This window comes from Ammospiza nelsoni, chromosome 25, assembly GCF_027579445.1.
Source record: "Ammospiza nelsoni isolate bAmmNel1 chromosome 25, bAmmNel1.pri, whole genome shotgun sequence".
In the NCBI taxonomy this organism is placed as follows: Eukaryota; Metazoa; Chordata; class Aves; order Passeriformes; family Passerellidae; genus Ammospiza; species Ammospiza nelsoni.
Window position 1 is genome coordinate 1,382,491 of NC_080657.1, and position 26,467 is coordinate 1,408,957.

Sequence of the window (26,467 nt, forward strand, 5' to 3'; positions counted from 1 at the left end):
AAGGGGACAAGACGAGGCCAAGATGTGTTGGCACAACCTCTGCTGCCTCCCTGGGCATCCAAGGCTCCCATGGGCATGGCAGAGTGGCTCGAAGGCTGCAGTGGGATGGGGACATGTCACAGACGTTTTATGAAAAATCTTTTCTTTAGGATTTTTCCTCCTGAGAAGCTAAGAGGCCTCAGGAACAAAATGCAAACAATGGTTATCTGCTGCTGTGGAATGCAACAGGTGCATCTGTGATTGGTCTCATGTGGTTGTTTCTAATTAATGGCCAATCACAGTCAGCTGGCTTGGACAGAGAGTCTGAGCCACAAGCTTTTGTTATCATTCCATTCTTTTTCTATTCTTAGCCAGCCTTCTGATGAAATCCTTTCTTCTATTCTTTTAGTATAGTTTTAATATAATATATATAATAAAACAATAAATCAAGCCTTCTGAAACACAGAGTCAGATCCTCATCTCTTCCCTCATCGTAAAACTGCTATGAACACGGTCACAGGGACATTCAGAGACAGAGCCCAGGAGACCCCAAAAACACCTCCCAGGCTCTGGGGGCGGCTGCCTACTCTGGGGGAGCCCTCTGGGGTCTGCAGCTTCAAACCCCAGCCCTGCTGGAAGTGGGGATCCAAAGGGCACAGGGCCACCAGGAGCTGCCCTTGCATCATGTGCGCAGCTGTGCCAGCCGCCAGCAGGGCCAGGGCAGCTCCAGGGCTGTGCCAGCACCGGGGACGCGCACTCAGCGCTGGCTGGGGACTGTGCCAGCACCCTGGGGCACAGCCAGGGTTATCCTGTCCCTCTGTCGCTGTCCCCGCAGCCCCCGGGGCTGTCACACACCCCCTGTTTGCACAGCCGGCGGCTCTCGGGGTTGTTTGCCCAGCGCTGGAGAGGTTGGCATCAAAGGGCTCTGGCTCTTGCCAGGGCTGCTTCTGCACCTTCAAAGCATCCAGAGCCCCTCGGAGCCCGGACCAGCTCCTGGGAAAAGCCGGGGCCGTGCCGGAGGCCACGGGAGGAAGGAAAGGAGGGAGGAAGGAGACGTGGCCGGGCGCTATAGGCTGCAGGAGGCTGTGTTCATGTTGGAACAGGGGACAGTGCCAGCTGCGTCCCCAGCCACGGCCACTTGTCACTGCAGGTGCTGGCACAGCACAAACCCGTGCGGCAGCTCAGTCCCTGCCCTCGGTGCAGCGCGATTTGTATCCTAAGGGAGAAGAGAAAACTTCACCCGCGCTTCCCAGGGAGGGAGAAGGGCAGGAGCAGCCCGGAGGTGGCAGGGCTGCGGCTGGCGACACCTTGGGGACATGCCCGGGGCTTCCAGCGTGGGGACTGGGGGCAGAGCTGAGATTGGAGAGCAGAGGGAACATCAGCCCGGAGAGCACTGGGATTCCCGATCCCACCGGGATTCCCGATCCCGCGGTTCCTGCCCCATCCCACCGGGATTCCCGATCCCGCGATTCCCGATCCCGCGGATTCCCGATCCCACCGGGATTCCCGATCCCAACCGGGATTCCCGATCCAGCGGATTCCCGATCCCACCGGGATTCCCGATCCCGCGATTCCCGATCCCGCGATTCCCGATCCCGCGGATTCCCGATGCCGCAGCTCCTGCCCCATCCCGAGGCAGCCCTGGGATGCTCAGGTCTGCTCTGGAAGGACCAGGAGAGCATTTAGGGCGCTGTGGCCATCGCGGGGACCCCAGAACTGAGAAACCCCAGCCCTGGGCCAGCACTTTCCCAAAGCTTTACAGGGTCCCTCGAGCCCGCAGCCAGCAAGGGAAGGGCTGGAGCTGCCCCGGGACACACCGGGACACACCGGGACACACCGGGACAGCCGCCAGCCCTGCTCCTCTGCCCGCCCAGTGCTCGCTGGCAATGGGGAAACTGAGGCACGCAGTGATGGGCAGCGCTGTCCCAGGGCGGGGGGTGCCCGCTGCGGTGTCACCCGCGCGTCCCCGTCCCCGCCGCCCCACGGGCGCTGCTCCCGGGGCCCAGCAGGTGGCGCCCGGTGCACGCCGGTGGCGGCGGACGGGACCGGGACCGGGGGGAACCGGGGGGAACCGAGGGGAGCTGTGGCGGACCCGACTGGGCTGGATTTGGCTTGTCTGTGCCGGGCTGCACTGAACTGACTGCTCCGGACTTTCCTGGGCTGTGCTGGTCCATGAAGAGCATTGCAGTGCTGGGCTGACCTGGGCTATACTGGGCTGTACTGGGACAGTTTTCTGTCTCCAGGCCTGGTGCTGCACCCCGGGTACCAGTTGCCAGTCCTCCCAGTCCCCCCAAGGCTGCCGGCTGGGGTAAATCGGGTGGCCTCATCCACAATCTGGGCGGAGAAAGGAGGATGCTGGGGCTGAAGTGGGTTCACACACTCTATGAGGGGAATCTCTTGGTTCACACTGGACTTTGTACCTCCGTGCGTGTGGGTAGCAATTAAGTGCAGGAGGGAAAGCCCCGCTGTGTTTTCACAACATCTATTGCCCTTTCTAGGAGGAACTTGGCATTGGAGAGATGCAGCATCCTGTGCTGCACAGCCAAAATGCTGCTGGTGGGAGCTGTGCGTGTCCCAGACACCCCAACTTCCCTCCAGCCCGTGGCTCCTGACATCCCCAGGGGCTCCCAACCCCTCCACGGCCCTTTCTCTGTGCACAGACCTCGTTCCTCATGAGCACTGTGTCCCCCAGCTCTGTTTTTCTGGTGTCCTTGTTCCAGCCAGCTTTTTGCTGCAGTTGGTGCCATTCAGGGGGGGAAATGCTCCCAGCTGGGCCTGTAAGGGCTTTGGGGAGGAGTGGGAATGTCTCCAGGTGGCATCCAGGGTGGCACCCTGAGCTGGACACGAGCACTGAGCGACCCCAGTGCTGCCCATGCTGAGCCATTCTCCTGCCTGTGCTGGGAGCTGCGGTGGGGTGGCAGCCAAACAGATGAGAAAGAGCCCTCAAAAACCGTCCCGGCCAGCAGATGATGCCTCCTTGTCACTTGTCGCCTCTTCCCCAGCTGGCTTTGCCCTTATCCTCGGGCGGGTGGCACAGCTGCGTGTCCCTCCCCAGCGCTTGCAGAGGGGGATCCCCCAAACCCTGCCCCTCCTGGGGGGCCAAGGACGGCGCTGGGAGCCCCCGGGAGCAGCGAGGAGCCCCCAGCCCAGCTGCTGCTGATCCGCAACCCCATGAGCATCCCCGGTAGCGACACCGGGGGGACAGCGCGACCCCCTCACGGTATCCCATAGGGGGCGGGGCTCTGAGCATGACCACGCCCTTTATGCAAATAATCGCGCGGCGATTGGCGGGGGCGGGGCCGGGCTGCGCGGCCGGGCTATAAGAGCGGGGGAACAATGCGCCCGCGGTCCCGGCTCGGGGGCTGGCGCCGGGGTGGGGGTCCCCCCTCATCCCTGGGGCTGCCCCTCTCCTGAGCGCCCGTTCTCCCGACGGCCGCCCCCTTTTCCAGCGAGCCGAGATGGAGTTTGACTCGTACCAGCACTACTTCTACGATCACGACGCCCTGGAGGATTTCCACCGCTCCACGGCGCCCAGCGAGGACATCTGGAAGAAGTTCGAGCTGGTGCCCACGCCCCCGCTGTCCCCGCTGGGTACTCCCGGGGACAAGGGGGGATGCTCGGGGCCGGAGGAGCGGCCGGGATGGCTCTCCCGGTACTGCCTGGCCGGGGAAGAGCCGGAGTACCTCATAGGCACGGGGCAGATCTTCGGCAACCTGAGCGCGTTCATCCTCAAGGATTGCATGTGGAGCGGTTTCTCAGCGCGGGAGAGGCTGGAGAAGGCGATGACAGAGAAACTTTCCACGGGCACGCAGAGAGCCACGCCGCACAAGCCGTCCTTCGCGCAGGATTTCGGCTTGGGCAGCTCCGTCAGCGAGTGCGTGGATCCCGCCGCCGTGTTCCTCTGCCCGCTGGCCGAGAGCAAGATCCCCGCATCCTCGGGCTCCGAGGGCCAGAGCGACTCCGGTAAGAGCTGGAGCCCGGCGTGGGGAGGGAACACGCGTGTCCGCACACGTGTGTGTGTGCAGGGAGCCTCCCAGCCCGGCTGCGCCTTTGTTGAGCCTCCGAGCGAGCCCCGGTCCCGGCCCCACGAACAAAGCGGGCTCGGCCGTTCCCCTTCCCCGCAGGGTTTCTGCTCCGCAACTCCCCGTCCCTCTCGGGGCTCCCTCCGGTTCTTGCGTGGGGGTCTGGAGCTCCCTTTCCCTGCTCCCGGCCCCACGGGAGCCTCGTGGGGAGGTTGAAGGGCAAGTTTGCATCTCGCCGCGCGAACTTTGGGGCTCTGAGCGCCGCACCGCGCTCTGCCCGGCCCGGGAATTCGGCCGCTCCCTCTTCTTCCTCCCACGGCCCACCCGGGACGCGCTTCCCTCGGGACAAAAGGCAAACTATGCCCTGGGGACAGCAGGTCTGGGAGCAGCGGCGCGTCCCCCGGGGCGGCGGCTCGGTAGGACGGGCAGGAACAGCCGCCCCGGTTGTGGCGTGTCCCAGCCCAGCCCCGGGGCACGTCTGTCTGTCTGTCCCGCGTGGGGTGCGTGCCGGTGTTCACATGGGGTTCACCCCCGAACTCGCCACAAGGGCAGTGCGGTGCCGCTGCCCCGCATCTCTCTATTTTCCCCCCAATTTTCGGTGTTATTTACAAACGCCCTGCGGCTCTGCACAGCCCCGCAGCCCCGCCGGGGCCCGCGCGTTGTTTCCGTGGCTCCCGGAGCTGCCGTGGGAGCGCGGCCGCGGTGCCGTGACCCCGTTAATAAATCTTTCGGTGGCCGCCACCTGCGCCGGTGAGTCACGGCGCGGGGCTTAATGCCATTAGTAGCCCGGGCACTGTAAGCCAGGTCGCGGGCGTTAAGAGGCTTAACCCAAATATGCGGGGGCCTCCGGGGGCCGCGGGGATGCCGCGGGGGTCCCGGTACCGAGGGGGTCCCGGAGGGGTCCGGCCGCGCCACGTGGGCGCCGAACAAAAAGCAACAGATTGCAAACAATGAGAGGGCCAGCGCTGATGGACGGGAGCGCGGACCAATGGGATGGCAGAACAGCCGGCCGGCCCCTTGGGACAGCCAATGGGAGGCTGCGAGAGGCGGGGCTAGGCGGGATGAGTTTTATTAATGAGCGTGTGTGTGTACGGGGGTTGTGACACTGATGAGTGTCCCCAAGCCCTGGAGCTCCAATATCGGGGGATTTGGGCTTCCTGGATGAACCCCAAAGCCTGGAGGGTTTGGGGATCGGCTGGGATCACTATCAGGAAGCCCAAAACTGGCACTCTCACAGGGGAGTAGGGCCAGGCCTCTGCCCACGATGCTGGTGAGGGTTTGAGCATCTCAACCTTTAGTAAGTGGCTGTGTTTTCCCCCAGAACTTAGGAAAAAAAGCTGGAGGCCCATCCCCTAAAGTGAGAGCAATCCCAGCGGATGTGTCTGGAGCCTGCTCACCTCGCTGTCCCCAAAGCCACTGGGATGGGACAGCAGCAGTGCCAACAGGCAGAATGGGACCAATTATGCCTTATTTAGGTCTTCCTGTTCTGGGCTTGAGATGCCTTTGAGGTTCAGAGGCTGCTGTAGGGACCTCTTCACCTCTCGCTCCCTCCCTGCACAGTGGGGGATTGTCCCCTCTGTCCCCGGGACGCCGGGGCTGAATGGGCTTTATCGCTTGTGAAAAGTAGCAAGTCAGCGAGGTGGGAAGCTGCGGCCGAGGGGAACAAAGGCTACTTCTGCCCTTATATCCCTCATTTACAATTCCAATGGGCCATGAAAGCGCCCGACCGGGATGAACTTTGGAACCAGGCTGTCCCAGCATCCTGCTCCTCCAGTTCCCCCCACCTCGGGTGTTTCTTTCCTGATGATCCTTTATGATGAACACATGTTGCTCCTGGTGCTGAAGTGAGGTGGAAGTAAAGCCCCCCAGTCCCTTTTTGGGGGACCAGGCGCATGAAACAGGGAGGGAATTCCGCTCCTTCCTACGTGATGGTATTGAAGGGGCGCTTTAATCACTCAATCCCTGCTGGATTTCTATTTTTCCTCCTTTTAAGTGGCAAGGAAGGGCAGAGAGCCCAGGCTGGGCTGGGAGAAGGCTTCTGGAGGTCGCAGAGTTTGCAGTGCATGACCAAACTTTAGCGGGGACATTTTCCAGGGAGCTGTAGGAAGGTGACAAAAGGTGACTGACAGGGATTTGTTCTTTCTTTTCCACGGGAGCAGAAGGTGAAGAGATCGACGTGGTGACGGTGGACAAGAGGCAATCTCTCAGCCTGAGGAAGCCAGTCACCATCACGCTCCGTGCCGACCCCCTGGACCCGTGCATGAAGCGTTTCCACATCTCCGTGCACCAGCAGCAGCACAACTACGCCGCCCGCTCGCCCCCGGAGCCCTGCCCGCCTCCCGAGTGCCCCCAGCAGCACCAGGAGCAGGATGAACCCCCCAGCAGCGTGGAGCCGACCCCTGCCGTGCCCCTGCCCGAGCCCGGCTTGCCCAAACCCAGCAGCAGCCCCGGCTCGGACAGCGAGGACGTGGCCAAGAGGAAAAACCACAATTACCTGGAGCGCAAGCGGCGCAACGACCTGCGCTCGCGCTTCCTGGCCCTCAGGGACCAGGTGCCCGGGCTGGCCAGCTGCCCCAAGACCCCCAAAGTGGTGATCCTGAGCAAATCCTCCGAGTACCTGCAGTCCCTCATCAGCGCCGAGAGGAGGATGGCGGCCGAGAAGCGGCAGCTGCAGCTGCGCCAGACCCAGCTGCTCAAACGGATTGCTCACCTTAAGGGGCACTAGCACGCCGTGTGCCCCCCATCCTGGTCCCCACAAACTCCCAGCTCCTTCTCAATTTGCACATTTTTTTTTAAATTTTTTGGTTGCTTGTGGAACTGTTGGCCCCGGGGGCTGGAGCACGTGGGAATGGGTCCACAGCAGCGACCCCAACAGCGTCACCTACCTGGGGTTGGTTCCTGGCATTGGGTGTTCCAAGGTTTCCCTTGTCCCTGCTGTGAAGCTTCCTCAGTGACTGCTCCAGTTCGAGAGCTCAAATTTATTCCCCCTCTCTGCCATCTGCCACCAACAGCATCGCTGGGAGCTGACCCTGGGCATCCACCAGCCCTAAAAAACCCCAAGCAACCACATCTGCCTTGGCTCCTGGAATCAGGCAGACCCAGAGCCCAGCACGGGGCTCACCTCTGGAGAGATCCCCTGGATGCTGATGGCAGGATGTGCCTCTCAGAGCACCCCCTGGCTTGGCTGGACCGTACCTCACTTCCCTGTGTCACTTCACGCAGTAGCTGGTCCTGGATTTTTACGTTCTAGAAACTCTGCTGCTGTAACTGCGAGTCTTATACTGGAGGCTGTGTTTTTATACTGTATTTTTGTACCACTTTTTTGAGAAGTATTTGGTAAAGAGTTTGCTTTTTTATATATATATAAATATATAAAAACTTTTTTTTTTTTTTTAAAGGGGGATTTCCTGCTGTGGGGGAGGGCTCAGTCCTGCTGCACTTTAGGGAGATCAGGAAGGGGCTGAGTCCTCGCAGAGGCCATTCACCCCCCTTGCAGCTCTCCAAACCACCCATTTGCAATAACAGGGAATTTTTATCCCTTTCCCACCCTTGTGAGCATCCTTGTGACCCCTTTTCCCACCTTTGTGAGTTCTCTTTCGCCAGCAGCCACTTAAAATCCCCAGCAAAGCCTTGGGGGCTGCTCTGCCTTCCCTGTGCCCTCCTGCTGCCCAGTCTGGGGGGGGTATGGGGGTGGCACAGTCCCCTGTCCCCTCCCAGGGGTGCTGGCAGGGGTGGTCCCACAGGATGGCACCCTGGGGTCCCCGCTGACCTGCTGAGAACTGTTAGAGTTAACACTGGTTGGATTTAGCACTTTCTTCATTACCTCATACTTCATAAATAAATAAGTTTGCAACAGCCTGGGTTGGCTTTTTCCATGCTGTGGGTTTCCATGCATCACCTTGGTGCTCCTGGGGGGGGAGGCTGCTCTGGCCCCTGGTTTTTGGGGTGTCCTGGACATTAATAAAAATTAATTAATCTATTTTGTCCCCAAGGCTCAGCTGCACCAAGACTGAGCTCTTTGTCCTGGTTTTCTCCCTGCCCTTGAAGAAGAAGTGGTCGTGGTGGTGGGGCCAGGGAAATGAATCCCCTGGATTATTTTTCCTCCTTTTAAGTGGTTTTAGTGGCAAGGAAGGGCAGAGAGCCCAGGCTGGGCTGGGAGAAGGCTTTGATGTAACTGAAACCCCCCCCTAATGGGGTTTGGGGCAGGGGGTGTGGGGTGATCGCTGCCCCACGGGTCAGGGCTGGGGCTGTGTCTGGCAGTAACCCTATAGGGAGAGGGGAATGCAATCCCCTCACTTCCAGAGAGCTCCACATCCCAGACCTGCCAAGTGGGTGAAATTATATATACGTGTGTTCCCCCTGCTGCCCCCAAACCTGACACGTTTGGGTTTCCTTTGTCCTGGCAGCAAAAGTCTGACTCTAAATGCAGGAGGGATGTGGGATTATGTTACTGCTGAGGACTCAGGAGCCAGGAGCTGCTGCTGGAGCCTCGATCACCGGGGGAAAACCAGCCTTAAACAGCAATGGTGCCACACAGCAGCCCTTAAAACACCCATCCCTTGGTTTCCAGCAGCGTTTCACGCTCTGTGTCGCATCACACGGTGTCACAGCCTTTCAGAGCTGCATTAAAAGGTGCTCCCATGACCCACAGCTTAACCAGGGAGCGGGGTGACCTAAATCTGACACCTCGCCCATGCGCAGGAGGCACAGCCCAGATGCAGCAGCCCCACAAACGGTTTATTTTTGTTGTGGTTTTGTGACACTCACACTCGCAGTCTCTCCTCCTTTCTCAGCTCAAGGTGACCCTCATGAGAAGGTTTTTAACAAATTGGGTTTTTTCTTTTTGTGCTGAAGGTACCTAGGAAGTTTAAATCATTAATTATCTTTCTTGGAAGTGCAGATGAGCACATCCACAGCCTGAGCCTGAGCAGGACATGTCCCCAAAGCCCAAAGCAAACTGAAGGACTGAGCTGCAGTTTGTAAACACCTTTGAGTTCCCCTGCCTAAAGCCTGCATTCGTGTGCATCTACCTGAAACTTCCCTGGTTACTGGAGCACGTGTCTCCTCTCATATTGTCACGGTCAGGATGAGGGAAGGAGACTGACAGTGCTGTGAAGTGAAGAAAATAAGCACACAGGGCTTTCCTTCTCGCTTGTTCAGCACTGCAATTCGTGAGTGTCAGCTGCAATCATCACAAGTCTGCACTGCCAGGGCCTGAATTTGTTATTTTTTTTAATGCACACTGCCCTGCTAACACCCTGCTCTTTGCTGTACCCCCCAAACCACTCCTGCTTGCCCACCACATTTCCCTCCCATCCCTGCGCTGGCCCGGGGCTGTTGTGGGCACGATGCCGCCTTCACGCCTGGGCTGGCAAATTTTTAGGACAGTTTCCCGAGGCGGCGATAATCCCTTCCCTGCCGAGGGGGGCCGGCTGCCCGCACCCCCCCGGCCCGCAGCCTCCCTCTAGCTGTTGCCATGGCGAGGGATGCGTGTTGCCAGGGAGAGCAGCACCGCGGAGGTGCCATGGCAACGGGCTCCCCTTCTCCCTCCCCGCTGTTGCCACGGGGACAGTGCCTGCTCCCCATCCCCTCCTGTTGCCGTGGCGATGGGAAGGACGAGCCTCACTGGAAGCCGCGGTCGCCACGGCAACACGCTCCTCTCCGTTGCCATGGCAGCAGCCCCCGCGCAGCATCCTACTCTGCCCCGTTGCTATGGCAACAGCCCCGCTCCCCATGCTTTGCCCCGTTGCTAGGGCAACAGCATCATTCCCACCCGGTCCTCAAAAAGGGACCACGGGGCAGAGCCCCACGCGTGGGCAAGGCCGTGAGGGGCTCTGGGGCGTGACGGGGGGCCCGAAAACGGCCCGGGAGTGGGGATGGGTTTGGGCACCCGGGACACCGGGAGGGGACCGGGCTGGCTGTGGGGACCCGGGGCACGGAGCGGGGGCACACGGAGGAAGCTGGGGAGAGGATCACGGGCGGGCAGCGGCGCACGGAGCTCGGGGCCCGGCCCCGTCCTCCCCGCGGGCGGCCCCGGCCCCGGCCCGCCCCCGTCCCGCCCGTCCCCGGTCCCGGCCGGGCCATGGCGGCGGCGGCCGCGCTGTGCCTGGGCCGGGCCCCGCGGCCGCCGCGGCCGCTCGTGGTGATCCTGGGCGCCACCGGCACCGGGAAATCGGCGCTGGCGCTGCAGCTCGGGCTGCGCCTCGGCGGGGAGATCGTCAGCGCCGACTCCATGCAGGTACGGCCGGCGCCGGGCACCGGGGAGGCCGCGGCGGGGCCTGCGCCGGGAGGAGCCGCGAGCGGAGCCCGGCGGGGCCTGCGCCTGGGCCGGGGTGCTGGGAGGCGGCTCGGCCTCTACCGGGGGCGGCCTGGGCTGCACCGGGAGGGCTCCGAGCTGTACCGGGAGGGCTCCGAGCTGCACCGGGAGGGCTCCGAGCTGTACCGAGGGAGGTCTGGCCTGCACCGGGGGCCTCCAGGCCTGCACCGGAGGAAGTCCGAGCTGGGCCTGGAGGAGCAGCAGGGCCCGGTCGGGGCCTGGAGAAGCTCAGCCCTGGAGGCTCCGGGCAGGTTCCCTCCGGTTCCTCCGGGCTCTGTGTCCGGGTGCGTATAAGGGAGGGCCCACGGGATGGAGGCTGCCCGTTCAATGTGCTCCCAGTGTCCCTGTCCTGTCCCCAGTGTCCCTGTCCTCTTCCCTGTGCTCCCATCACAGCCCTGGAACCCATCTTGCTGCCCCTGTGCCAGCTCCAGGATCCCTGTCCTGTTCCCAGTGCCCCTGTCCCTGTATCCCTGTCCTGTCGCCATATCCTTGGCCTGTTCCCTGTGTCCTTGTCCTGAAACCCATCCTGGTGCCCCATTCTCAGCTCCAGTGTCCCTGTCCCAGTGTCCCTGTCCCTGTGTCCCTGTCCCTGTGTCCCTGTCCTGTCCCCGGTTTCCCAGTCCCAGTTCCCATCCTACTGGGCAGTTGTTTGGTTCCTGTGACAATGCCTCTCTATCCCCTCCCTGCCCTGTGGGCTCTGAACACAACCAAAACTGCAGAGTTTGTTCAAAGTGTTTGTTTAAACCTCCCCATCCCCAATAAATTCACCTTTTGGAATTTTAACCCTCCAGAAGCTGCAGAGAGGTGTAAAGGGTTGAGTAAGGGGAGGCAGCAGCTGGAGTAACTTGGTAGTGAGGAACACACAGGGTGGTGTCCTCTGGCATCAGCAAAGGGACACAAAGAGATTTGAGGAAGAGCATTAAAAATTATATTTTTTACTTGCCAGTGACAGTGTCTGTGGTCTTATCTCACTGCAAGCAGCAGTGTGGAATATATCAGTTGTGTCATTGGGATAAGTCAACAGCAAGGAGCCAAAATTCATTTTTTTGGTCTTAATTTTGTTCAGCTACAAGAGCTTTGTCACAGGATGGACATTTCAGCCAGCACAAGAAAAACAATTTTGCTGTTGTTTAGCAAAATATTTTCCTTACTGATTCACACTTTCACTGTTCACTTCCTATAGGGCGTGAACTTTCCATCAAGTTTAATGTTAAATGTGTTTATTATTCTATAAAAAGGTGTTTTCTGCCAGCAACACCCTTTGTGCTGCTCAGAGATCAATTCCTGCTGTCCTGTGCTCACCTCCCTGTTTCCTGGTCACTCTTTGTGTGCCGCTGAGCTAAATTTAAAACCTCAGTCTCCTGAATTTGGGGCAAGCAATCAGAAAGTAATTTCATGCAATATTTCCCTTAATCTCTTGGGGAAAGAGTGATGTTTGAGCCGAACTGAAATCCTGAGAGGGCAAGACGTGAAGAGCAGGAGCTTTGCCCATCTTTAATATTGCAGAAGTGGCTGCTGGCTTGGCCCATGCCAGCCACGAGGCTGCTGCTGCATCCTGAGCTCTGCAGGTGTGCTTGGAACCTCCTGAATGTCTGCTGGTGGGTGTTTAGGAGCTGAATCTCTGCTGCTGAGATTCTGGTGGATGTTCAGGACCTGAATCTCTGCTGGTGGATGTTTAGGAGCTGAATCTCTACTGGTAGATGTTAAGGAGCTGTATCTCTGCTGATGGATGTTTAGAGCTGAATCCCCACAGGTGGATGTTTAGGAGCTGAATTCCCACTGGTGGATGTGTAGAGCTGAATCTCCACTAGTGGATATTTAGGAGCTGTATCTCTGCTGGTGGATGTTTAGAGCTGAATCCCCACTGGTGGATGTTTAGAGCTGAATCTGCTGGTGGATATTTAGGAGCTGAGTCTTTGCTTGTGGATATTTAGGAGCTGTATCTCTGCTGGTGGATATTCAGGAGCTGAATCCCCACTGGTGGATATTTAGGAGCTGAATCCCCACTGGTGGATGTGCTGGTGGATGTTTCGGAGCGTGTGTTCTGTGCCCTGCTCCTTTCAGGCCCCACCATGGGAATGCAGGCAGTGCAGGGAGGACCCTGCTGCAGGCGCCCGAAGGCATCCAGGCTCCAGTGGCTCTTGTCCTGCTTTCCTTTTAATCTCATTCTAGCGTGACTGTGGAGCCAGGGCCCGGCAGCTCGGCTGCTTTATCCCGTAATGCAGCGTGCTGCCGAGGAGGGGCGGCCCCCGGTGCCCCCCAGCCGGGGCTCCTTTCTCCCTGCCTTTGTTCCCCGCGCCCCGTCCCCCTGCCACGCAGGGCTGCCTCTGCTGTCCTCGCAGGAGACTTGCCGGGGTTTGGAAATCCCATTGCTGCTCGGGGATTGACAGCTGCCAGCGACCGTGTCGCCCTGAGCCCCCTCTGTGCATTCATTGCTGGGCTCTGAGCAGCGCTGACAAATGCTGGCAGTGTTTTGGGGCAGCTGCTGGAGCGGGAGCCAGGCTGGGGAAGGGGCTGGGGAGCCCTGAGCCCACCTGTTCCCACACACAGGCACCCCTCTATCCATCTCCAGGGTGTTTTCGTCATGGCTCTGAGTCGCTGCGCTCAAATTACAGACTTAACTGCTGCCTGCTTGCAGCTCAGGAGCTCTGGTTAATCTGCTGGCCTCTTAATCTTTCTTTTTGTCCTTTCTGTTGCTGTTTGTCATCCCAGTGAGTTTGGTTGAGGAGTAAATAATTCCTTGGGGAGCCAGGCAGGGTGAAGGCAGTCGTGTTTCTTCATTCCTGGCAGTGAACATGCAGGGATCCCTGTGCCAGCTTGAGGAGGGCCCCATCCAGTCATGATCCCACTGTGCCTTCTGGATCCCAGTGTCCCTTCTGGATCCCAGTGTCCCTTCTGGATCCCAGTGTCCCTTCTGGATCCCACTGTGCCTTCTGGATCCCAGTGTCCCTTCTGGATCCCACTGTCCCTTCTGGATCCCACTGTCCCTTCTGGATCCCACTGTCCCTTCTGGATTTCTCCCTTGGGATGGTGATGCAGTTGCTGTAGCACACACTTGCCAGTCAATGTGTGGAGTCTGGATATCTTCAGAGACTTTGCAGGGATCAGGGTAGGGAGTCAATCGTGCTCTCCTTAGTTTGGGTCCTCCATGCCCCTCTCCAGCATGGCCCCTGTGAAATCCTGATGTTTTCCTGGCCATAGATGGCCTGGATGTGTTTGAGGTCTGTCATGTCACCTCTTACACTCGCTGCACTCAGGGTGAGGATGGTGGTGACAGAGTTCGGAATGAGTGGCAGAACGAAGATTTGGGAGAGCCTGCCCTTCCCAGGCCTGCAGATCCTGAAAATCATGATGGTTTTTATGTCCTGCCTCAGTTTCCCCACCTTTTCCACAGGGGCAGCTCTACCCTAACAGCCCTGCACAGGGGCTCAGGCAGAGGCGGGAGGATGCCCTCAAGGCTAAGCATCTTTAGTGCTGCCTTGTGCTCCGTGTGTCTCGGAGCCCGGCTGCTCCAGGCTGCTGCTAATCTGTTTTGGGGCCTTAGAAAGCAACAAAGGCTTATCTGAGCCGCTGGCTGAAAATAGAAATGAGTGTCAGGAGGACGTCTCGGTGCGAGGCCCTGCCGACAGCCAGCTGGTGGAAACCTTCTCGGGGCTTACTGCCTGTGTGTAAAAGGCTGCCTTTGTTTCCTGCCAGCCCACACACTGACACTCCATTCCTCCCCTTGTTGCCAGATATTCCAGGAGGCTCTGGGTGTTTAATCTGCAGGAGAAGCTGGGGATGGCAGCCTGGGTTCTGTGTCCTGGATGTGCTCAGGGATGGCAGCCTGGGTTCTGTGTCCTGGATGTGCTCAGGGATGGCAGCCTGGGTTCTGTGTCCTGGATGTGCTTGGGGATCACAGCCTGGGTTCTGTGTCCTGGATGTGCCCAGGGATGGCAGCCTGGGTTCTGTGTCCTGGATGTGTTCAGGGATGGCAGCCTGGGTTCTGTGTCCTGGATGTGTTCAGGGATGGCAGCCTGGGTTCTGTGTCCTGGATGTGTTCAGGGATGGCAGCCTGGGTTCTGTGTCCTGGGTTCTGTGTCCTGGATGTGCCCGTGCAGGGCACTGGGAGCTGCTGGCTGACTCTGAGCAGCCTGTCAGCCCTCTGTGTTTGCTGGGATTGCAGGCAGGCAGGGGGAATTGGAGGAGTTGGAGGGTTGGGAATGGGGAGAGCAGGCAGGCAGCCAAAGCTCGCTGAATTCAAAGCCTTTCTGTGCGTGCTGGAGCCGGTGTTGAATGGAGCGGCCAGCCCAGGGATCAATAAGCTGCCCACAGCCACGGGGCACGTTGGCAGAGCTGCCTGTGGGCCCGTCCTGCCTGCTCACCGTGCCCTGGGGCTGCTGCCTTTCTGCAGGCTTTGCTTGCCCTCCCTCTCCCCCTCGCTTCCTGCCCCCCGGGGCAGCCTTTTGGGATGGGGTGGGATGGGAGCAGGAGCCAGGCCTGGCTCTCCCAGGGCTGCAGTTGAGCAAGGTGGGAGCAGAGCTGGTTCAGCAGCTCCAGCAGCTCCTGGCATGACTGCTCCAGGCAGGGCTCGGGCTTCCCTGCTCCACTAACCTCATCCCTCTGTGCCTGCTGCCCGTGGGTCACCTCCGTGTCACCTTGTCCTCCTGTCTGGGACCAGGGGAGCAGTGGGTGGAGGCCACGCTGCAGCAGGAGGCTTGGCAGCTTCTCAGAGGGGATTAAGGGGAAATTTATTTCTTGTAGTCTGGCTGGGGTGGGATGGAGGAGGAAATGAGTACAGCCATTTCCAGTCCTTTTCCCCATCATCCCGGTTTATCCCATGCTGGGAGACTTCTGTTAAGCAGGAAGGCTCTGAGAACTAAACACATCCTTCCAAAGCACCTCCTTTGCCACCTCCTGCTGAGTCCTGGACACAGCACAGAGCTGGGCTGGACACAGAGGCTTTATGTGCCCCACTGTGAGCTGCCTGTGCTGAGGAGGGTTGTGTTTGCATGGGGAGCAGGGTGAGGAGCTGTGCTCACTTCTCCTGCCTGGAATGTGCTCTGTGTGGCAGGACGCAGTGATCCTTGTCCCCACGAGGATCTGTGCTGTGCCTGGAGAGCAGCACACCTGAGCTTTTACCTGCAGCAGCAGATGAGGGGGTGGCAGCTCAGAGGCCCTAATTTTGGGGCTCTGTGCCAGGCTGGTGACACTGCCAAGGCTCTGGCTGCACTGTCCAAGAGCTCAATCAGCCCTCCCACCCCTCATTACAGGCTTGTGTCAAAGCAGGAAAGCTTCACGAGCGGTTGGACTCCACGGTTCATCTCCCGTGGGCAGGAACAAACAGCAGAGAGAGGCAGCTCAGCCCTGGCAGGAGCTGGCAGGTGTTGGCAGCATTCCTGCTGCCCTGCCTGAACGTGGCACGTGTCCTTGCTGTGCCCTGCCTGTGCTGCCCCAGCAGGGCTGGGAGGGGTGGCTGGGACATGGGGAAGGGGTCAGTGCAGCTCTCACAGGACACAGAGGTGAAGGACACGCTCTTCTCTTCCCCAGGTGTACAAGGGCTTGGACATCATCACCAACAAGGTTTCCCCTCAGGAGCAGCGTCTCTGCAGACACCACATGATCAGCTTTGTGGATCCCCTTGTCTCCAACTACACCGTGGTGGATTTCAGGGACAAAGCCGTGCCTCTGATATCCTGTCATGCTGCAGCCTGCCTGGCTGAGCAGGGATGGGCTTCCCCCCTCCATGGCCAGAGGGATCCATGTTTGGGCTCTCCACATCCCAGCTGACTCTTCTTTTTCCAGAGGATTCTGCTGGTGAGAGGGGCTTGGGGCTTCTTTTGCCCTGTGCTGAGTGTTGTCCTCCCTGGCAGTCCTGGGGTGTCCCTGAGTTCTGGAGGTGACAGAGAGTAATGAGAGATGAGGGACACCTCTAACCCTGTCCTGCAGCCTCACTGCTTCCCTGGAGCTGGGAGAGTGGGATCTGAGCCCCAGACTGCTGCTCCCACAGCCTTCCTCCTGCTCTGATCTCTGCTTCTGCTCCTTGACTCTGGCACATTGAAGATATCTTTGCCCGGGACAAGATCCCCATAGTTGTGGGAGGAACTAACTACTACATCGAGTCCCTGCTCTGGAAGGTCCTTATCAACACCAAGGTACTGTGGGGGGCTGTGTATCTCTTTGGGAAAGGATTAAATCTATGTTTAGGGCAGACTTCTGCAATTTGGCAACTGGAGAGGGGCAAGGAGAACCTAAAGGGGCAAGGAGAACCCCATGGCTATGGGGGATCGTGTTGCTTGGTTCAGGGCTGTCCTGTGCCCCGCAGGAGAAGCCCAGCAGTGCCCCCAGGCTGGAGAGTGACAGGAAAGTGGAGCTGGAGCAGCTGGACAGTGCTGAACTCCATCGGCGCCTGAGCCAGGTGGACCCGGAGATGGCGGCCAAGCTGCACCCCCACGACAAGCGCAAGGTGGCCAGGTGAGCTTGGGGTGCCAGGGCCCAGCACCCCTCACCCCTTCCTGAGGGAATTGTGTGCCTGGGAGCACGGCAGGATGAGCATTCCCACCCCAGTGGGTGCTCCTGGGTTCTTGGTGCTGGGGACTCCATGGGATCTGAGCCCTTTGGCCACACAGCCCCAGCCTGAGCTGCCTTTGGGGTGCTGGGCTGTGCTCTGGGGCTGCTCCTGCTCCGTGCCCCAGCAGCAGAGGGTTTGTCTGGAGCTATTTAAAGAGCAAGCTGCCCTGCTGGCTGAGTAACATAGCTGAGCTCTGTGGGAACAGCACGGCAGCAAGACCAGGCTTGCTGCTCCGTCCCAGCCGAGCCCTGGCCCCGGGGAGCAGAACACCGCCCACCCCATTCGCACGGTGCAGGGGGATGGAGGGTGAGGCAGCAGCACAGCTCCCTCCCTGCCCGGGCTGGGCACAGCTCCACAGCAGCATCTCAGCGCTGGCCTCCCTTCCCTGCAGCCCTGCCTGGCTGGAAAGGGCAGGGCTGGAGCCAGATCCCTGTCCCCTGCAGGACTTGTCCCTGTGCCAGGCAGGAGTGGGCGGCTGTGCTCTGGGCTCCTCGGGTGCCAGCGCTGCAGCCCCAGGAGCTGGGTGTGCGTGGATGCCGGGCACGGGATGGGGCTGGGCCCTGCCCTCGCCCCACATGGGAGGGTTGGATCTCGGCAGTGTCTGCGGTTCCCTCTGCTGGAGCCCCCGGGGCTGCTGGGGGAATGGGAGCGCTCGTTCTCACCCAGCCTCTGAGCTCTGTGTGCCTCTGCTTCCAGGAGCCTGCAAGTGTTTGAAGAGACAGGGATCCCCCACAGCGAAATCCTGCACCAGCAGCAGCAGGAGGAAGGTGGGGGGCCCTTAGGTGGGCCCCTGAAATACCCACATTCTTGCATCCTGTGGCTCCACGCAGACCAGGCAGGTGAGAGCGGGCTCCTGGCTGGCTGGGGAAGGGCTCACTCCCTGCTCCTGCCCCAGCCTCCTCCCTGGAGAAGGCAGCAATTCCTCTGGCAGCAGTGGGTGTGACACAGAACTGCCAGGCTCTGCCTTCCTCAGGTGGAGCAGCAGCCTGGCACTGCTGGCTCTTGTCCTGGCACTGCTGGCTCTTGTCCTGGCAGTGCTGCCTCCTGTCCTGGCAAGGCTGTGCAGCCCTCCAGGGCATGGCTCCCCATGGCTCAGCGTGTCCTGCTCTCCTCCTGCAGCTCTGGATGCACGGCTGGAGAAGAGGGTGGATGACATGCTGGCTGCAGGGCTGCTGGAGGAGCTGCGCGACTTCCACCGCCGCTACAACCAGCAGAAGGTGGCAGAGAACCGGTGGGTGAGCAGCCAGATCCCCTCTGCTCCTCCCTCTGGAGGTCTCCCACCGTGACCCTGCCTTTGGTTCTCCAGGCAGGATTACCAGCACGGCATCTTCCAGTCCATTGGCTTCAAGGAATTCCACGAGTTCCTCCTCAGTGAAGGGAGTTGCTCACCCGAGACCAGTGCCCTGCTGCTGGAGAAAGGTGAGGGGAACACCCTGTGTGCACCAGGTGACACCACAAGGTGCTCTAAACCCAGGTCACAGCCCCAGATGCACCTTTCTCCCTGCATTTCCCACTTCTGGCAGCCCAGAGGGGCAGGGACTCGTTTTCCAGTGATTGGAGAGCATCTCTGAGCACACCCAGAGCAGCCCTTCCCTCCCCTCAGGGCTCCTTGCAGGGTGCACAGGGTACAGGTGACTTGGGAGCTGGAGCAGGTCCACCTGGGTGATGGAATCCCAGCTGTGGAGAGCAGGGCTGGAGAAGAGGAATGAAGCAGAACTCAGCATGTCAGCAGCTCTGTGGCGGTGAGGAGTGTGGGGATCAGTCAGCAGGGATCATCCCTTTGGTGCTGTGTTATTCTGGAATGGCTGGGCTGATGTTGGAGGGGAGCTGCTCTCCACACAGGGAGGGCCCAGGCAAAGTCCATCCGTGCCAGGGAGGGTTCAGTGTGGAAGAAGAGACTGAAGAAACCACAGAAATGATAAAAGGTTTGAAAACAAGTCTGATGCAGGAGGAACTTGTTGTGTCTGCTCAGGAGATGATTAGGAGGGATTTGATAAGCCTGGTACTAAATACTGAGCAGTTGTAGAGTGGTAAAATCCTCTGCTGGGTGGGATGAGCAGTCCTGGGCTCCATTTGTGCAGGGAATTGGGCATTATGAGAGCAGTGCAGCACTTGAACAGGATGTCCTACCTGCTAAAGCTTCAGGGTGGAGGGCTCTTTGCACCCTCTGTTTATTCAGGGATATTTGGGATACCTTGTCCAGCCTCAGTGCAGGCACAGACAGTAAAAATAATTCTCATGGTGCCACCCAGCACAAATTTCTTTCTTGTGTGATTTCCTTACCCTGGAGCTGACAGCCTCTTGTCACTGACCTTTGGGGTTTATTTCTTCTGTTTAATCCCCTGTTCCAAAGGGATCCAGGCCCTGAAGCAGGTGACCAAGAGATACGCCCGGAGGCAGAACAAATGGGTCCGGAACCGCTTCCTGAAACGTGAGTCCTCTGCTCCCAGCTCTGCTCATGCCCCACAGGGGACTCTGGGGCTTTGGGACAGCCTGTGTTTGGGGGTCTGCTCCCGACCAGACCCTCCAGGAGCCACTCAGTGTCCCCATCCACCCACGGGGCTCTGCCAACCCCAATTCCTTCCCGCTAGTTTGGGTTGCAGAGTGGATCTCCTGCCCCTCCTGATGTGTCCTGCTCACAGCCTCTCATCCCAGACACTCAAGAACCACTCTGTCCCCTGTACCCCTGCACCCCATCCCCTCCCAGCCATCAGGAGGGATAAATCCCAAGCAGATTCTCAGCCCCATGTCAGGCACTGTTAGATGATGATGACGATGATGATGGTCGCAACATCCCTGCAGCTTATCCTGCCACATGCTCCTGAGGGGCTCAGGGAGGGGGTCCCCACGCACCCACACATGCTCCTGGCAGGGAGCAAAGCCCATTTGACAGCTGCCCTCCAGATTAGGAGCAGCAGCCCCGTGGCTGCTCCCAGCCCAGGCCGTGCTCTGTGCGGTGGCACGGAGCCAGCAGGACTTCCCCAGCCCAGCCCCAGCCTTGGAGCAGGGCCAGCAGCAGCAGCTGGGAGCCGGGCACTTGTTGAAAGGTGCTCAGTAGGGGCAAAACAACAATAAAATAAATAATGGTAAAAAAAAAAATAAATAAAGAGAAGGCAGGGAGAAACTCGAGTCAAGAAAAGAAGGACTTTGAAGGAGGCGCAGGGGTTTTGGCAGAGTGGGCTCAGCTCACCTTTCTGGTGGCAGGTGTGCTTCAGATGGGCCTGGCAGGGGCACAGCAATAAAAGCAGCACCTGCTGGGGACTGGCACGTGGAGCCTTTGATGGCTTTGTCCAGGCAGGGACAGCCAGGTGCCCGTGGAGGGCAGGTGAGCCATGGAGAGCAGCCAGGTCACCCAGGGAGCAGGTGCTCTCTGCTGGCAGCTGTTTCACCCTCTCCTGGCTGCAGCCAGTGCCCTGTGTCCTGGCATTGGGCCAGGGCAGGCCAGAGGGGTGGCTGTGAAGTTGTCCCTTGTCATTAGGAGCATCAGCCCCTGCACAGTCAGTTCCAGCTCTGAGTGGGGATCTGCACGCTCAGATCCCTCGTCCAGGCTCCCTGCCTGCATCTCCTTGTCAGCCTTTGTGCCTGGATCCAGCTCTTTCATCCTCCCAGCCTCCTGTGCACCAGGGCTGGGCTGAGCTGCTGCTTGTTGTGATGGGCTGCTGGCATGCTCACGTTCCAGAACATTCTCACAAGGGCAGCCAGCTGTGAAGATGCTTCCCTGAGTCCTGAGGTGTTCCTGCTGCTTGCAGGAGGGAATTTTGGCTCTGGACAGCCTGGTGCTGTTGGTTCTGAGTGCTGATAGGAAAAAGCAGATCCCTCTGCTCCCCCTGGGTTCTGGGAGGGGGTGCTGAGGGTTTCTGGTGCTGAGCTGCCCTGTGGTGTTTCTGTAGGTCCTGGGCCCAACGTGCCCCCAGTTTATGGCTTGGAGGTGTCTGATGTGCAGCGCTGGGAGGAGGATGTGCTGAAACCTGCCCTGGAGATCGTGGAGAGCTTCATCCAGGTACTGGGGAGCTGGGCTTTGACTGGCTGACCTCTCTGTGGTCTCCAGGCCCCCTCACTTGGCACACAGCCTGTCTCTGGAGCAGGGCTGGCTGTCCCCATGCCCAACCTTGGCATTTCCTTGCAGTGGTACATTTGTTGTCTCAGCTGAGCATTTTCCCTAATGCCCGGTGCTGCACATGGCAAAACTCTGCTCTCTGCCTTGCCAACCTGTGTCAGAGCCTGCCAAGCTCCCATCCCAACCTCTATGAGAGTGAACACAGGCAAGTTTTGGTGTCAGAGCCCAACCTGAGGCATTATTTGATGTGCAGGGCCGTGAGCCCCCGGCAGAGCCCCTGAGGATGGAGCAGGACGAGGAGAACAAGCGGAGCCATCGCGTGTGCGAGCTCTGTGCCAGGCTCATCATCGGCGACAGGGAGTGGGCAGGTAGGGCCCTCACAGGGCACAGGGGGGGCACCTGGGAGGGCTGAGCTTCTCTGGGCTGCTGGAGCAGCTGCCCTGTGGCCAGGTGACCCCCAGCTCATGATCCTGGCCTCTCAAGGGTTGTTTGCAGGAGCTGTGCCACAGGAACCATCTGTCAGGATTCCCTCCTGCCCTGGGCTTCCCTCCCTTCCCAGCACCCAGAAAACACAGAGAGCATCACGCCAGAGATCTGTATGTGGCATCTGAGAGCTGCTGTGTTTATCAGGGCTCCTGGTCCTTCACAACACTCTGGATGCTTCTTGAAAAAGCACAGAGCAAATCTCTCTCCTCTAAAATTCTGTTGTGTAAATGAAAATTTCATAATGTTTCTAATAGTTCAGCTCTAATATTTCCTACTTTTGTGTGTGTGTTGTTTTTTTTTTCTTTTTAAACTATTCCTAGCTGTAATAGAAAGGGATTTTCTGTTTTCCATAGACCTACTTTAAAAGAGCTCAGCTGGAATCAGATTAAGTCAGTGAATTTATCTGTGCTGGGAGGCTCATGCTGAGAACCAGAAACAAAAAGTCATGGAGAAACTGGCTGCAGAAATGAAACTGGTAAATCTCCATGTGTTGCCCAAGTACAGGATGTGCAGGGTCATGGTTTAACCCCAGCATCTGAGCCCCCCCACAGCCACTCCCCCACTCTCTGTCTCTGGGAGAGAGGATTGCAAAAGGGTGAAGGTGAGAAAATTGGTGGGTTGAGTTAAAGTTTAATAGAGAAAGCAAAGCAAAACTAGGAATTAATTCACTGCCTGCCATGGTTGGGCGGATGCTCAGCCTTCCCCAGGAAAACTGGGCTCCATCACATCTGACATGACTTTGGGATGACAAATGCCATCATCCCCATGTGCCCCCCTTTCCTTCCCCCAGGATGCGTGAGCTGCATGGCCTGGGGTAAGCTGGGGTCAGCTGTGTCCCCTCCACCCCCCTGTGCACCCCCAGCCCCCTCTGTGTTGCTGTGAGGAGCAGAAAAGGCCTTGACTCAGTTCCACAGCTCCCAGCAACAACCAAACATCCCCGAGTTATCAACCCTGTGCTCAGCACGGATCCAAACACAGCCCCAGAGCGGCTGCTGGGAGGGAAACCAACTCTGCCCCAGCCAAAACAAGCAGCTGAGACACAACCAAAGATAAATTTCCCAGGTTGTTGGGTTTGAAGGAGTTGCTTATTCCTGGATGTGGCAGGGAAGTGCTGAAAGCAAAGGCTGGAGCTGCTCTTTGGGGGAGGCTCCTTGCAGTGAGATCAGTTAAGTGCAGTTGTTGTTTTATCTCAGCTGCCTCAGGAGGTGCTTTGAAGGAGCTCTGTTTGTCCAGAACTGAAAACTCTCGGGGTCTCTGGCATCCTTTAGGTCTAGAAAGTTCTGTGACTGAGTGGGGTCCCCCTAAATCCCTTCATGTCCTTAGGGATGTCACCCCAGACACCAATAAATGGTGACAGTGCCTCCCTCAGCCCAGACCAGCTGTTATTCTCTGTATCCAGCTGAACTGGGCTCAGATCCACAGATGGTGGGAGAAAAACGCTCCAAAGCCTGCAAAATGGAAAAAAAGGAAGGTGAAAACAGTGGTGGGAACTGGGTGGATCTGCACTCTGCTCTGTTTGCTTAGGTCAGGTGACAGCGAGTTTTGGGAACTGCTTTCCCAGCACCCTGCTGGCTCTGGGGGATTTTAAAATTGTAATTTTACAATTTATATGGACTTGAAGAGCACAACTCCCAGACAGCAGCAGCAATTGGCACTTCCTCAGCCACTGTAACTTTGGTGTTGCTTGTGACAAATTGCAGGAGGTGAGACTTTATCTCAGGGTGAGGGTGACCCTCCAGCATTGTGATAAAGCAACAGCTTTGCATGTGATTTCATCCTTTGGCAGAAAAAGAATGGCTGGAAAACACCTGAGGGCCTTGATTCAGCAGAGCACATACCCTCATTTAATTAAGGCCCTGCTGGAAAAGTTTGTGCTTTAATTGCTGCTCTGATCTCTTGGAAAAGGCAAAACCACCCCGCCAAGATGGTCAGACAAAGCCTCCCCTGAGATAAAACCGCTGATAAGGAGGTTTGGCTGTCCTTAAGGATGTGATTTCATGGAGAAATGCAGCTCCTGCTGCTCCAAGCTGAATCCCTGGGATTACCCCTCTGTTCCCATCTGATTCCTGCTGCACTGCTCTCATGGCTGGGGCACTGCCCTGGAGTTATTCAGTTTAATTCTGCTCCAGGCTTTTCCCTGGCTGTCCTGTAGGATGCACAGCATCTTGCCAGTGCTGTGGTGCAGGGATCCAGTCCTACAAACCATCCTGGCAGCTCTCCATGGGGAGCAGGGAGTTGCACAACCTCACCTGCAGCCTGCAGAGTGGCACCTCTTGGGAAGCACATTCCCTCTTCCCTGGAGAGGCTGGCACTGACAGCCTGGAATCTTCTGCTTGCACAGAACCAGCATTTTCCCCTCTCTCAGTTCTTCCTTTGTCCTCTTCTGAGCCCTGATAGTTTGGCCTGGAAGTGTCCAGGGCAGGGTTTGGGAATTTGCTTTTCTCTGGGAGTGAATTGTGCTGGCAAGGGAGGGTGCTCTGCCCTGCGTGGGGGGGGTTTGGCTGCTTCCTCCTCCAAATTCCACAGATTAAAGGCTCTGTTTGCCTCTTCCTCCAGCTCACACGCGTTCCAAATCCCACCTGCACCACCTGAAGAAGAGGAGGAAGCTGGAGGCATCCGGAGGGACCGTGGGGGACAGTGGGGACACAGAGACCTCGGACGAGGATGGCAGCCTGCCCGTGCCTTAGGGCTGGAAAAGGGAGCAGCTGTGCATCCACCCGCACGGAGAGGAAGCTCCTTAGTGCTGGGCAGCCTTGAACCAAGGAGCTGAGTCATTTTTTTGGGGGGTGAGGCAGGTGTGTGACGGCAAAGGCTGCATGGGATCCTCTTCATGTGGGCTCATCCCGCTGTGTTCCCATGCTCCCCCAGCCCTGCCTGGAACGGGCTGGGCCCCGGGGCAAGGCTGCTGGGAGCCTCCTCCCATGCAAAGTGTGAATTCCTGCCAGGGCTGCATCCTTGGAATGGCTGAGCTGCTGCTCTGTGGTTGTGTGGATCTCAGAGACAGAAATACCCCGACTCCTCCAGCTTGGCCGGGGGTGCAGCTCCGGAGCCGAGCCAGCTCTGCCTGCCTTTATTGTGGAGAGGATATTTTTTTTTTTTTGTTCTTTTACATGCAAATAAAGCTGCAGGATTATTGTGGGTTCCCCTCCCTGTTAACAAGCGCGGTTTCCTTGCTCTCTGATTCTACCTGGCTCCTGTTCCCTGCTCTGGGCACAGGGCAGGAGATCTGGTTCCTTCTCCCAGTCACCTTTTCCACAGCTCCTGGGGGAGCTGAGCAGATGTTCCCAGCCTGGTGGGGGCAGGGAGCCCTGTGCACACAGCAGGTGCAGGAGGAGCTGGCACCTGTTAAACAGGAACTTGGAAATGATCTCATCGAGTTTGCAACAGATGAGCCTGTCCTAGTTAAGGCAGAATTCCCGGGGGGTTACTCTGTGGTTTGGCACTGGGAACCAGCCCTGAATTTGAATCCAAAGCTACTGAGCAGCAAATTCCTGGTGCTGTGTCCGCCAGGCAGTTGGTGTCCCATTGTTGTTCCTGGAGGATGTGAGTGCCATTTGTGCCTGGAATGCTGCTCTGGTGAAACCAGGACAGCCTTTGGGATTCTCCTGGCAAATTGAAAGCCAGGAGGGTTTGAGGGTTGGTAGAGCACAAGTTTTTCCTTGTGCTGTGCCATTGGCAAGAGCCAGGGCTCATCCTGCCAGGGAAGGGCTGCGTGGGTGGATTTGCTGGTGCGGGCTCTGGAGATTCCTGCTTTGGTGGGGATTAGATTAAAACCTCCAGTTTGTGTTCTTCAGCATGGAATTATTCTTGTAGTGCCCCATGGGGTGCCTGCCTCGGGCTGTGGTAGGGAAAAGCTGGGAATTTGGCACTGGGCAGAGCTGGGCACCAGCTTTGGCATGCTGGGCACTGCGGTGCTGCTGGGTCTGTGCAGTGCCAGCTGAGCCTCTTCTCCAGCCCAGACTTGTTTGCCATCCATGCTGACTCAACCCATGGATGTGGGCTCAGCCCAGTGCTGGAACACAAGGCCACGAGGAGGTCGTGGCATGGAATTGTGTCCTCCCATGGAATTGTGTCCTCCCATGGAATTGTGTTCTATGGAATTGTGTCCTCCCATGGAATTGTGTCCTCCCATGGAATTGTGTTCTCCTATGGAATTGTGTTCTCCCATGGAATTGTGTTCTATGGAATTGTGTTCTCCTATGGAATTGTGTTCTCCCATGGAATTTTGTTCTCCCATGGAATTTTCTTCTCCCAGGCTGAAGTGTGAGCTGGGAATGAAGCCCCATGTGTGCTGAGCTGGTTTGTGACAGACAGCTCTGAGATGTTGAGTCATCTCCCCAGGCCAGCCTGGGATCACTGGGGCAGCACTGGGAAGGAGGGCTGGGATTATCTGCTCTGGCTCCCGAGTGCAGTCAGATGTCCGTGCTGTTAGAGGTGGATTAAATATCCTTAATCGGTTTAATATGAACTTTGTTATCCCCACAGGTTCATGTTATTCCTCTTCCCCAGTAGCCTGTTCTCTTCAGGAGCCTGTTTGGGATGGGCTGTGCTGGGCAGGGGCTGCCAGGCCTTGTTTCCCAGGTGTTCCAGGTGAGCAGGGTGTGCCACACTTCCTTGTCCATGCAGTGGAGAGAGGACTCGTGCCCTGATCCTGTCAGCACCACAATGCAGGTGGGATTTCTTCCTTGGAGAGCTGGGGGCTGCCATGGAGAGCAGTTAATTTGAGCAGAGCCAGGGCAGGGAGGTCAGTCTCGGTGCTTTGTGCCTCTGCTGTTTGAAGGTCTCCAGGCAGGGGCTGGACGGAGCTCCTGGCAGGGTCACACCAGTTCCTGCTGCTCTGGGCCCTGCAGAAGGGACAAACAATGCAGGAATCGCTCTCCAGTCCCAGGCAGGGCTCGCTGAGAAAGTTGTTGTGGTCTCAGGTTTCAGGCTGCTGTCAGTGCCGGGAGGTTTGGGGATGGGGAATGGCTCTTGGCTCCATCTGCCCCGCGCTAATCCCCAGACAAACGCGGCTCTTCCATCTGTGCAGCCGGAGCCGCCGAGCCCATCACACCAGC

At 58.3% G+C, this 26,467-nt stretch overlaps 2 protein-coding genes across 5 annotated transcripts; both read left to right on the forward strand.

Moving 5' to 3' along the window:
- The first annotated feature begins 3,437 nt into the window (after positions 1-3,437).
- Positions 3,438-7,856, forward strand: MYCL (MYCL proto-oncogene, bHLH transcription factor). Its single transcript, XM_059488640.1, has 2 exons — positions 3,438-3,942; positions 6,161-7,856. Exons 1-2 carry the CDS (start codon positions 3,438-3,440, stop codon positions 6,724-6,726), a joined length of 1,071 nt encoding a protein of 356 aa, XP_059344623.1. The 3' UTR covers positions 6,727-7,856.
- A 2,216-nt stretch (positions 7,857-10,072) lies between these two features.
- Positions 10,073-24,569, forward strand: TRIT1 (tRNA isopentenyltransferase 1). 4 transcript variants are annotated; one of them, XR_009419983.1, is made up of 13 exons: positions 10,073-10,239; positions 15,847-15,994; positions 16,360-16,451; positions 16,622-16,770; positions 17,564-17,706; positions 17,987-18,098; positions 18,174-18,286; positions 19,221-19,298; positions 20,758-20,867; positions 21,178-21,292; positions 21,408-21,520; positions 21,764-21,885; positions 23,967-24,569. XR_009419983.1 is itself a non-coding variant. In XM_059488645.1 (11 exons), exons 1-11 carry the CDS (start codon positions 10,084-10,086, stop codon positions 24,095-24,097), a joined length of 1,347 nt encoding a protein of 448 aa, XP_059344628.1. In that variant the 5' UTR covers positions 10,073-10,083; the 3' UTR covers positions 24,098-24,569. The 4 variants fall into 4 exon arrangements, 2 of the variants coding, with proteins under 2 accessions (XP_059344628.1, XP_059344629.1); XR_009419985.1 differs by lacking the exon at positions 21,408-21,520 and having other exon boundaries at positions 23,967-24,088; XM_059488645.1 differs by lacking the exons at positions 21,408-21,520; positions 21,764-21,885.
- Positions 24,570-26,467: the final 1,898 nt, after the last annotated feature.